The sequence below is a fragment of the Nansenia antarctica genome, assembly GCF_963989245.1.
Source record: "Nansenia antarctica genome assembly, chromosome: 15".
Lineage (NCBI taxonomy): Eukaryota > Metazoa > Chordata > Actinopteri > Argentiniformes > Microstomatidae > Nansenia > Nansenia antarctica.
The window spans coordinates 207,501-220,000 of NC_137685.1; the positions used below are offsets into that span (position 1 = coordinate 207,501).

At 43.4% G+C, this 12,500-nt stretch overlaps 2 protein-coding genes across 2 annotated transcripts in view; both read right to left on the bottom strand.

The window, feature by feature from the left end:
- Nucleotides 1-4,277, bottom strand: part of slc6a11a (solute carrier family 6 member 11a) — a gene marked incomplete at both ends in the record, with an annotated part of 9,729 nt that extends 5,452 nt beyond the window's left edge. The window contains 3 exons of the mRNA XM_080545740.1: nucleotides 2,805-2,945; nucleotides 3,653-3,787; nucleotides 4,082-4,277. Coding sequence (XP_080401866.1) covers nucleotides 2,805-2,945; nucleotides 3,653-3,787; nucleotides 4,082-4,277 — 472 coding nt within the window. The remainder of the gene's footprint in view (nucleotides 1-2,804; nucleotides 2,946-3,652; nucleotides 3,788-4,081) is intronic.
- An 8,168-nt stretch (nucleotides 4,278-12,445) lies between these two features.
- The window catches only part of frs3 (fibroblast growth factor receptor substrate 3), a gene marked incomplete at both ends in the record, with an annotated part of 5,009 nt that continues 4,954 nt past the window's right edge, over nucleotides 12,446-12,500 (bottom strand). Inside the window, one exon of the mRNA XM_080545593.1 lies at nucleotides 12,446-12,500. This exon is cut by the window's right edge and continues 1,283 nt beyond it. Coding sequence (XP_080401719.1) covers nucleotides 12,446-12,500 — 55 coding nt within the window.

Consider the following 12,500-nt stretch of genomic DNA (forward strand, 5'->3'; position numbering starts at 1 on the left):
CACAAAGACACAACAAGACTACACAAAGACACAACAAGAGACATTAATAACATTTTCTTCAAGAATCTACAGGTGGCTATATCATTAATTTAAAACTCCAAACATTTATGTAATATAACATATAGTACACACATTGACCATAACAATAACCATCCACCTATATGACTTCTGACCTGAATCCTACTTCTATGGACTGTAGTAAGTGAGTAGCCTTGAGAACAGATGGTTCTCGATCCTAGGGCCCTTAGGGCAGGAGCCTGTCTCCTGTCTCCTGTCTCCTATCTCCTATCTCCTGTCTCCTGTCTCCTGTCACCTATCTCCTATCTCCTGTCTCCTGTCTCTCTTTAAGCTTATGCTTCTTCCTACTCCTTTTCGGACATGTGAAGTAAATAGTGTTTTTTGTTTTGTTTTTTGTTTTGTTTAGTTTTTTCTTGTTTTTGTTTTTGTTTGTTTTTTTCTTGTTTTCGTTTTGTCTTTTGTTGTTATAACTATTTCTCTCTGCACATGTTCGAAATAAATGCTTTCATTCATTCATTCATTCATTCATTCATTCATTCCTGTCTCCTATCTCCTGTCTCCTGTCTCCTGTCTCCTGTCTCCTGTCTCCTATCTCCTATCTCCTGTCTCCTGTCTCCTGTCTCCTATCTCCTATCTCCTGTCTCCTGTCTCCTGTCTCCTGTCTCCTGTCTCCTGTCTCCTATCTCCTATCTCCTGTCTCCTGTCTCCTATCTCCTGTCTCCTGTCTCCTGTCTCCTGTCTCCTATCTCCTGTCTCCTGTCTCCTGTCTCCTATCTCCTGTCTCCTGTCTCCTGTCTCCTATCTCCTATCTCCTGTTTCCTGTCTCCTGTCTCCTATCTCCTGTCTCCTATCTCCTGTCTCCTGTCTCCTGTCTCCTGTCTCCTATCTCCTGTCTCCTGTCTCCTATCTCCTATCTCCTATCTCCTGTTTCCTGTCTCCTGTCTCCTGTCTCCTATCTCCTGTCTCCTATCTCCTATCTCCTGTCTCCTGTCTCCTGTCTCCTGTCTCCTGTCTCCTGTCTCCTGTCTCCTATCTCCTATCTCCTGTTTCCTGTCTCCTGTCTCCTATCTCCTGTCTCCTATCTCCTGTCTCCTGTCTCCTGTCTCCTGTCTCCTGTCTCCTATCTCCTGTCTCCTGTCTCCTATCTCCTATCTCCTGTCTCCTGTCTCCTGTCTCCTATCTCCTGTCTCCTGTCTCCTGTCTCCTATCTCCTATCTCCTATCTCCTGTTTCCTGTCTCCTGTCTCCTGTCTCCTATCTCCTGTCTCCTGTCTCCTATCTCCTATCTCCTGTCTCCTGTCTCCTGTCTCTTGTCTCCTGTCTCCTATCTCCTATCTCCTGTCTCCTGTCTCCTGTCTCCTGTCTCCTGTCTCCTATCTCCTGTCTCCTGTCTCCTGTCTCCTGTCTCCTGTCTCCTGTCTCCTGTCTCCTGTCTCCTGTCTCCTGTCTCCTGTCTCCTGTCTCCTGTCTCCTGTCTCCTATCTCCTGTCTCCTGTCTCCTGTCTCCTGTCTCCTGTCTCCTGTCTCCTGTCTCCTATCTCCTATCTCCTGTCTCCTATCTCCTGTCTCCTGTCTCCTGTCTCCTATCTCCTGTCTCCTGTCTCCTATCTCCTGTCTCCTGTCTCCTGTCTCCTGTCTCCTATCTCCTATCTCCTGTCTCCTATCTCCTGTCTCCTGTCTCCTGTCTCCTATCTCCTGTCTCCTATCTCCTGTCTCCTGTCTCCTGTCTCCTGTCTCCTGTCTCCTATCTCCTGTCTCCTGTCTCCTGTCTCCTGTTTCCTGTCTCCTGTCTCCTGTCTCCTGTCTCCTATCTCCTGTCTCCTGTCTCCTGTCTCCTGTTTCCTATCTCCTGTCTCCTGTCTCCTGTCTCCTGTCTCCTGTTTCCTATCTCCTGTCTCCTGTCTCCTGTCTCCTGTCTCCTGTCTCCTATCTCCTGTCTCCTGTCTCCTGTCTCCTGTCTCCTGTCTCCTGTCTCCTGTCTCCTGTCTCCTGTCTCCTGTCTCCTATCTCCTGTCTCCTGTCTCCTGTCTCCTGTCTCCTGTTTCCTGTCTCCTATCTCCTATCTCCTATCTCCTGTCTCCTGTCTCCTGTCTCCTGTCTCCTGTTTCCATAGCAAGGCCACTGAGCTCACAAACCGTTGTAATTCGTGAAGCTATTTTGGATATATTAATTCATGATTAAATTAATTATAGATAGATTATTTAATAATATTACTTCAAGATGCAGGATACTAAACAAACATTATACTCTGTAGCAGCTAGCTTCATCCTCTATCTGTGCACAAGGCCAACCTCATCTCAGCACAGTACAGCCATGCCTGTCCTGTGCTGCCCCCTACTGGATGGAGTGACTGAAGCACACTGCAAACAGCAAGTGGCCAACACTGTCAATGTCAGACTGGAAATACATCTAAATGGTAGGAGAGCATTATGACTTTATCTATAACATCAATCTATCCATCTAATTATTAACAATTAAATAATATCACTAGCATGAAAATCTATTAAATGGTCTCAAATTAACCATTCCCCCCATGTCCCTCCCCAGGCAGACTACCTGTGTTCCAGGTGTTCCTGCAGCTGGCCCACGGCACCTCGGCGCTGACCCTAACCCTAACCCTAACCCTAACCTGTGTTCCAGGTGTTCCTGCAGCTGGCCCAGGGCACCTCGGCGCTGACCCTAACCCTAACCCTAACCCTAACCCTAACCTGTGTTCCAGGTGTTCCTGCAGCTGGCCCAGGGCACCTCGGCGCTGACCCTAACCCTAACCCTAACCCTAACCCTAACCTGTGTTCCAGGTGTTCCTGCAGCTGGCCCACGGCACCTCGGCGCTGAAGGAATGAAACAGGTACAGGAAGGCCCAGGCCTGGATGATGATGTACGACACTGCAGCGTAGGCGATGACCACCTGAGTGGCATAACCAATCCCTAGAACAGATACACACAGGTTACATGTTAACGTTACATGTTAGCATGTTAGCATGTTGTGTTACATGTTAGCATGTTGTGCTCTACCCACTCAGATCAGTTCCTTGCTTTTAGGTTTTTTACAATCTTTTTTATTCAAATTAATTTGAATAAAACGTTAAACTTTTCTGTGCCGTAATGGGTTTAAAAATAAACCTAAACATTTTTATGAAATTGGTCTAGAAATGGATTAGTGGAAATGTCTTTAACCCCGTTATTGTAGCTTCCAACGTCACTTCATTTTAATGTCGTTCTTTGGTCACTAGAACGTCTTGTAAGATGGATATACAGGAAGAGCAGTTTATGTAAAAAAAATGGAAGTGTTAACCATTTAAGTAAGAAATGGTAAACATGAAATTGGAGTAATTAAGAGACGAGAAAGAGAGAGAGAGAGAGAGAGAGAGAGAGAGAGAGAGAGAGAGAGAGAGAGAGAGAGAGAGAGAGAGAGAGAGAGAGAGAGAGAGAGAGAGAGAGAGAGGTCTTGGTATGGAAGATAACAGAATCTTCTTCATACACTAGCAAGGCAATTTTGAGTTACTCTTTCATAAGATTGTATGCAATGCACTGAGGATATTACATCTAGTGACTGTTACACTACACAACCACAGCACAGACATCTACATCTATGCTACAGTAGTAGTTAGGGTTAGGGTTAGATAAGAAGCCACCTTCAAAGAGAGGGCAGAAGTGTCTCCAGCAGGTGATGCAGCCCTGAGACGTGTACTGGCCCATGGCCGTCTCCAGCAGGAACATGGGGATCCCACAGGACAGCAGGAACAAGACGTACGGAACCAGGAACGCACCTGTGGGTTGTAAGCCCATATATATATATACATATACATACTGTATAAGAGTTTATATCCTCTGGACTGAGACAAAACACATAAATCACCACAGACTGTTGTACCGTATTCCAACTCTGTTAGTATCAGTATTTAAATCTGAACCAAGGCTGATATCATCAAGTCTCCAAACTAGTAAAGAGCAACAAGGTTATTCTTTGTTGACATTGCAGTCAAGTGGACCACAGTACTGAGTCTGACCTTGTAGGAAATAACACAAGCAGAAGGCTGCTGCTCCCTGCCAGGCTTCCTTACCTCCTCCGTTCTTGTAACACAGATAAGGGAACCTCCACAGGTTCCCCAGCCCCACCAGGGTTCCCGCCACCGCCAGCAGGAACTCCAGCTTGTTGGACCACTGGCCTCGTTCCAGCAGCTGCTGCCCCTTCTTCACCAGCTTGACGTCCTGGGCCGGAGCGCCATGGTTACTCTCTTTAGGGAAGTTCCTGGGCATGGTCACAGACACGTAGAGAGCTCAGATTAATAAGGCTATGAACGACGCATGCAGCCATGCACTCCATCTGCATAGACAGGCACAGACATCTACGACATGAGCACAAGCCCACTTCTTAAGTTTACTCAACCAGGCGTGGCAGGGCTCCAAAGAGGCAGGCGGAGGTGGTTAGGGTTAGGCAGGGGCAGAACGGGCTGACTGGGACACCTTTGTCCTGTGGTATTCTCACGAGTATCTTTGAGGAAGTTCTAATTGTGCATCCATTGTTTCACAATATGTTAAAGCTTTAAAACTACTCAGCTGACCCTTGCTTGGCACCCATAGTAAGCTTCATTTATTTTTGAATTTAAGCATCTAGGATTATGAAGAGTGGATTTTTTTTTTGTCAGCTAGATTTACATTTCTAGCTTAGTACTACAAGATAGAAAGCAGCAGTGATACTGTCGACAGCAGTAAGACGTATATTAAAGCTCTTACCCCTCCATCTCCACAGGCTCCTCTCCGTCCCCTCAGGAACCTTCCTCTCCGCAGCAACAACAGACTGATCAGTATTCCCCTCAGCCAGGAGCTCCTCAGCTGCTGTACAATGGCAACATGTCAGGAGTAAACCAGCTCCAGCGCTAAGAAGTCATTTTAGTTTCCTCTGGGTCTCTGTCGACAGCTCCATGTTTCCCCCACTCATGCTAAATAGCCTTGAGTGATGGAGTGTTATGGCAGTGAAAGCATGAATGCTGATAGTCAGGTCGCCTGTTATCCTGTTATGATAAAGCTCCTGTGTACAGGACTTCCTTGCTGTACTTTTCCACTGGGACAGAGTCGCTCGGGTCATTGAGATTGGCTCAGTTGCTAACAACTAAACCAAATCAGCTGAGCCCTCTGGTATCCTGAGTGTGTGTGTGTGTGTGTGTGTGTGTGTGTGTGTGTGTGTGTGTCTGAGCCCTCTGGTATGTCAGAGCTCAGAATTAGGGTTAGTCATAATTAGGCTTTAGTTATTTGGTAATTGGGAAATGTCGATCAAGAAGTGTTTATAATTGAATCATATTTAGGGATATTTGAACCTTTCTTTGTAAACCGAGAACATCACTTGTGTTTAACCAATTATGGTGAGGTGTTTTAAATGGAAGTATACACTTTGGATACATTTCACAGAAAATCAATTAATAATGTAGGCCTTCTGTTGTAGAAGTGCATATGCATTTCAGCATGAAATGTCCTCAGGTCATACTTCCATTGTTGGAGAAAACCTTTTCTGTGGGCTGTACGCTTGGAAGCTGTCATGACAACTGGTTAGGCTGGTTAGGATTGTCACTTTGGAAAACTATTCTCAAGTAGAGATAATGTAAGATAATGGGTTAGGGTCAACCCTCATATCACATACTGTAGCATCATGTGACCTATGTTCTGTTGAGCTTCTTGGGTCCTTCTGTTTCTACAGTCATGAATTATTCAGCCTAAGATCCCTTTAGGTCACCAGGTTATATTACTGCATATGATATATATATATATATATATTACTGTATATGACACCAAACAGAGTAAAAACAAAGCTCTGCTTTATTTGTGAGAATCTTCTTTTGACACAATGGTTCAGTAGCCATAAAACAAGACAGACATACCAACGTAACAAGACGATTAAGACAACTATATAAGGCATAGAATTACAGCTCGCTGAAAAACCTATTACTAACAAGACCATGCTGCTGTACATCAAATCATAAAACTGGTCACACAGGCAGACACAACGTGCATGCTCAAAGTAGGAGAGGAAACTATATTCACCTGTAAAAGCAGTCTTCAAATGAATGTCATGTTTTAATTGTAAGTTTTTAGGCAAAAAAGAAACCTGTGACTATGTCTTCTTGAAATGTTTTTTCCTCCAATATCACTGAGGGCAGTTTGATTAGGTACAGGTGTAAGATACACCCCGTCACACAGGCAGCTGTTGATATTTTCCTCTAAGGGAAAGATTGTAAAATCCACTTTGGATTAAAATAGTCATCAAAATAACTTTTTCTTAACAGTTGATTTTTAATGTTCACATGACATGTAGTCACATACATGGTTTTTGTACAAGCCCCGATCTTCAATGGTTTATACAACTAAAATGATACAACCATGCCTGCTGGACAGGGCCGGGGGGGTGGGGGGGGAGGGGCGCAAATAATCTTGTTTGCCAGACGTTACAGCTACAGCGTAGTAATGATTTATCAGAATAAATGCAATATTCAGAGATACACTCATCTGGCTCTGCAAGATTAGGGTGCAAAGAACATACAGTAATGATGCTGGTCATCTTCTCTATCAGAAAGTGGAATGTCTTTCCCCCCAAACGTAATGAAATGCTTAGAGTTTTTCTTGACATGATTCAACAGATTTACTGTAGTAAAATTAGCTTTTTTCTGTTACTGTCTAATGAAGATATGAGAAGACCTTCACTGCATACCCATATATATGTATGTACATACATAGAGATACATACAATAAATGCAAATATACGAAGAAACTTGGATTGCAAATTTGAAATTGAGACAAAACTTGAACACTCACAATCTTTTTCTTTTTCAGCAAAGATAGAAACATTAAGCCCATCAGCTATACAGTCTCTCTACATTCATACCGCAGGTAAGGTCAACACCAGGGTCCTAGTACCTGTACCCAGGGCCTGTCCTAGTACCTGTACCCAGGCCTGTCCTAGTACCTGTACCCAGGCCTGTCCTAGTACCTGTACCCAGGCCTGTCCTAGTACCTGTACCCAGGTGTTCCCAGGTCTCCTGGCCTTGAGGTTTGGCACTCAGTCATATTAGTGTACATCACAGTCATTTAGTTTGGCCAACCCAACCTTTATATTAATACATACCATACCCATCACAAACATTATTACCACACACAGGTTCAACATGTTTTCATTGCTCTGGGCACATTTGACTAGAGCATTAGCATATGACAAGATGAACATGGACCCCTATCAGAATCACCCACTTGTGATTATCACACATGCATTCAATGGAAAGAAATGAACAAATAAAATAAACCATGAACATTACATTATGGTATAAACATTAACATTATGGCAATACAGCACACAGTCTGCGACATTTAATAGATTTGGAGCTTCTGTTTATACCGTGGGAAAATATTGCACTAAGTGCCTCTGTACCTATAGTGTCTCTCTGTGTCTCTATAGTGTCTCTCTGTACCTATAGTGTCTCTCTGTACCTATAGTGTCTCTCTGTACCTATAGTCTCTGTACCTATAGTCTCTGTCCCTATAGTGTCTCTCTGTACCTATAGTGTCTCTCTGTACCTATAGTGTCTCTCTGTACCTATAGTCTCTGTCCCTATAGTGTCTCTCTGTACCTATAGTGTCTCTCTGTACCTATAGTGTCTCTCTGTACCTATAGTGTCTCTCTGTACCTATAGTCTCTGTCCCTATAGTGTCTCTCTGTACCTATAGTGTCTCTCTGTACCTATAGTGTCTCTCTGTACCTATAGTGTCTCTCTGTACCTATAGTGTCTCTCTGTACCTATAGTCTCTGTACCTATAGTCTCTGTCCCTATAGTGGCATGTCCAGATGTCCAGATGTCCAGAGGAGAGAAAGGGACTTGTAGGATTTCCTACAAACATGAACTCTGTGGCAGAGAGAAAAGGTGAAATGCTTCAACTGTCTGTGTGTTTTTATTTTTTTAAAGGTAATTTTGACCATAAAATGAGGTAAAACTGGGGCAAAATTATTTCATTTATATAATTTCACACGTTAGGTGAGCTTTGATGCTTTAACAAAATAGCTTTTATTTTGAATTACACTTTGACGTTTAAATTGTGTTTCAAGTTTTGGGGAAATGAAATAACAAGAGCCACTTGATCTGCACCCAGCCTTGGCTTGACGTCACTAACCATCACTGGTCCCCCTAGAGCCTGTCTGTCTGTCTGTCTACAGTAACTAGAGCCTGTCTGTCTGTCTGTCTGTCTGTCTACCTACAGTAACTAGAGCCTGTCTGTCTGTCTGTGTCTGTCTGTCTGTCTGTCTGTCTACAGTAACTCTGAGGCGTTAACGGTTGTCTGCGTCTGCATCCAATAACACATTAGCAGCTGCTAATAAACATTAAAGCCCATTAGAGTTAAAGCAAGCGGGAGTGAAATGACAAAGGGCATTAATGCAATATGTGAATTAAATTAATTGATAATAATCATTGAATGTAGAACAAATCAACCATATAACCTTCAGAAACAGTCATGACGTCACAGAGACCCTCTACATCAGTGCAGAACACAGATATGTTGGGCGTACGCCTCCTGTCACTCGGCCCCATAGGCTCCTGTCACACGGCCCCGTAGGCTCCAACGCTCAGAGCTACACTACACATCATCCAGAGTGCTTGTGGTCACCTATGGCACAGTTAAGTTAAGTTAAGTTTAGAGTAAAGGCCGGTTTAAAGCGCAAATCTACTGTAATAAACAATCAAGAAAACATAAAACATATCATTTCTAATGTCTCATCTAAATTGGCATCAGGGATGTTGTATCATCAATAAAGGGCCTGAGAAAGGAGTCTTACGACGGTGATTCACATAAAAACAGACAGGGGTCAAATACAACAGGCCTGCAGCTCTATACACTGTTCACACATCACATCTGGAACATCGTCTCCGTCAGTACAACTCTATTCAACCATTATTGCGAAATGTAAACACCCTTCAAATGTATCATGAAAATATATGTGTACAAATGGATATCCCTGTCCAAAACATGTCCCCATAGACATCCTCTATTTCCATCAGTTCAAATAGTCTAACAGGTAACATGAACACTCCAGGTGAGGGTTATAGTTCATATGAACACTCCAGGTGAGGGTTATAGTTCATATGAACACTCCAGGTGAGGGTTATAGTTCATATGAACGCTCCAGGTGAGGGTTATAGTTCATATGAACACTCCAGGTGAGGGTTATAGTTCATATGAACACTCCAGGTGAGGGTTATAGTTCATATGAACGCTCCAGGTGAGGGTTATAGTTCATATGAACACTCCAGGTGAGGGTTATAGTTCATATGAACACTCCAGGTGAGGGTTATAGTTCATATGAACGCTCCAGGTGAGGGTTATAGTTCATATGAACACTCCAGGTGAGGGTTATAGTTCATATGAACACTCCAGGTGAGGGTTATAGTTCATATGAACGCTCCAGGTGAGGGTTATAGTTCATATGAACACTCCAGGTGAGGGTTATAGTTCATATGAACACTCCAGGTGAGGGTTATAGTTCATATGAACACTCCAGGTGAGGGTTATAGTTCATATGAACGCTCCAGGTGAGGGTTATAGGTCATATGCCTGTGCTTCAGCTTTACTCACTAGACAGCCAGATTGTAATGAAAACAATGCTTAGGGTTAGCATTAGCATTAGCATTAGACCCAATACAGGAGAAATAACTATTTAGAAATAACTATTTGGACACTGATAGTTCAGAGGCAGTAAGCTAGAAGGAGTAAGACAGAGTGAGTTCTGTTAGCAGAGCGTCCTGCAGAGGGTCAGGCTCCAACACATCAACATCCTTCTACCGTGACGAGTCTCATCCTGGTTAAATACGTTTAGCAGCACAGAACCTCTGGAGTTGGGATTACCAGACTAGATTTACCAAATCCTTTGTCTCACTCCAATATGGCTGTCAATGTGGATGAGGTGAAATGTGTCATTCTTGCCCTTTCTTGTCCAATTCACCTGGATCTGACTCACTCAGACTCACTTTGTGACGTGTGAGTCTCCTAGCCCTCAGGTTTTCTACAAATCCTAATGGCACATAGATTTTATTTATCATGTTCATACAGTTAACAGTAAAGATTTGGCACTTTAATATGTTAATACAGTCTTTCTTATTCAGAACGTAATGACAGTAATGTACCCAGAGGTATCGTCTGGTGATACTTTGGTCTCTACTCTGGATTACAAAAGAAGGTCGAAGGTCATCACATCTTTGACTAGACAATACCAATAGGATAATAGACAACTAATTGAATAAATAAATAAATAAGAAAATAAATAAATAAATATCATCACCCGAATGCTCACTGCATGACCTTCCATAAACAGCTAACATTGAAAAAACATACTGATATATTCATATATACTGTATATGAATATGAACATATATATAACAACTGATATATTCCCCTTTAAGTAGACTGTGACCAGAGAACATCACTCTGACACATAGTAAAATAGTAAACCTCTTGGCCTCTCTACCTTTCATGTGAGGTTAGGAGATTCATGTCATTATTACAGGTAACCAACGTTTACTCTGATAAACACACTGACCTCTACAATGCTGGAAAGGAACATCCTAAAAACGTTTGGCCCAGTCTAACGCCGTTTCATACCAGCTGGTCACAACCCAGGGTCAGGGTCAGAGGTTAGGGTCAGGGTCAGAGGAGAGGAGGAGGAACTGCAGTGGCCATCGTCTGAGCCAAAGGTCATAAGTGCAAAGGTCACCACAGTCAAGATTGGAACCAACATAGTTTATGATTTGAGTTTATGAACCAAAGTGCATGTGGTGGTTGTTATGTATGTGGAATGATATGCAGAGTGAGCAGAGATGACCTGCTTACTGCAGATGTGAGGAGGGTGGGGGGGCGCTGAGGGTCCAGTCTTACTACTCTGTGTGTCAGGGTTAGGGTTAGGGTTAGGGTTAGGGTTAGGGTTAGGGTTAGGGTCAGGGTTAGGGTTAGGGTCAGGGTTAGGGTCAGGGTCAGGGTTAGGGTTAGGGTTAGGGTTAGGGTTAGGGTTAGGGTTAGGGTTAGGGTTGTATGCTATCAGACACTGTTATTCCCACTCTAAATTGACTTTCAACGATATTCAATGTTGAGCAGAAAGAAAATCTATTGATTCCAAACTCTGCTATGAGTTCTATATATATACAGTTATACTATAACTCTGCTATGGGTTATATATATATATATAGTTATACTATAACTCTGTGATAGGACGTAAAATTACAATTCCAAAGGATCCTGTGCCAACCTGAGGGCAGATAGTTCATCATGTTTCATCAACTGTCCTTCCTGCCCATCACAGGGTTAGGTTAGAGGTCACAGGGTTAGGTTAGGTTAGGTTAGGTTCGGTTAGGTTAGGCTAGGTTAGGTTAGGTTAGGGTTAGGTTAGGTTAGGTTAGGTTAGGTTAGGTTAGGTTAGGTTAGGTTAGGTTAGGTTAGGTTAGGTTAGGTTAGGTTAGGGTTAGGTTAGGTTAGGTTAGGGTAGGTTAGGTTAGGTTAGGTTCGGTTAGGTTAGGTTAGGTTAGGTTAGGTTAGGTTAGGTTAGGTTAGGTTAGGTTAGGTTAGGTTAGGTTAGGTTAGGTTAGGTTAGGGTAGGTTAGGTTAGGTTAGGTTAGGTTAGGTTAGGTTAGGTTAGGTTAGGTTAGGTTAGGTTATGTTAGGTTAGGTTAGGGTAGAGGTGCTTCTAACCCTAGGTCATGTCAGCTGAGGAATGCACATCAACATTCATAAACTATGTTTCACTTCATAACTGTTCTCTCAGTACTCAGGACAAGACAACCTGAACTCTCTATAACAGGTAAAACCATGTAGTCCATGTCTGTAGACAGGGAAGAAAACATGAATGAAAATGAAATGAAGATTTCTAGCTAAGTCATGAGCAATGCTCTTACATCTCAAATGAAGCATCACTTAGGTTCAAAGCAAGGTTGTCAATATAACCTGTCCACTACTGCTCCCAACCCAAACCAGGGACCTCTGCTCCCCATCACAGCTGAACAGAAAGACAAACAGCCTTCCAACCAGAACCATGTCGAGGGTTTAACCATGAACCCAACCACACCTGCAGTCGCTGCTGCTCACCCAAACAGTCTCACACCGTAGACACATGACACAATAATATGGCAAGTTTCAACCAAACTGCTAAGAGCTTGCTCCATCACTGGAATACGCATGGACAGGTCTCAGCACGTCTCTAAATAGGTACCTGTATACTGGCCAGCTGGACAGTCTGGTGGGTGGATGAGAGTGAGGGGTCCAGTGCTCCTGACATGTGGACTAAGCCTGTCCACCCAAGCTCTCCACCTCCACCTGTTTCATCCACCTTCATTCCTCTCCCTACGCTGTGCCTTCACGTTTCCCCTATCCTCCTTCTACCTCCTACAGAGAGGCAGGTCTGTCTTCTACAGCGGCAGGTCTGTGCTGTTGTGGCGAGTCTTTCTGGAGGTGCCGTCGTCC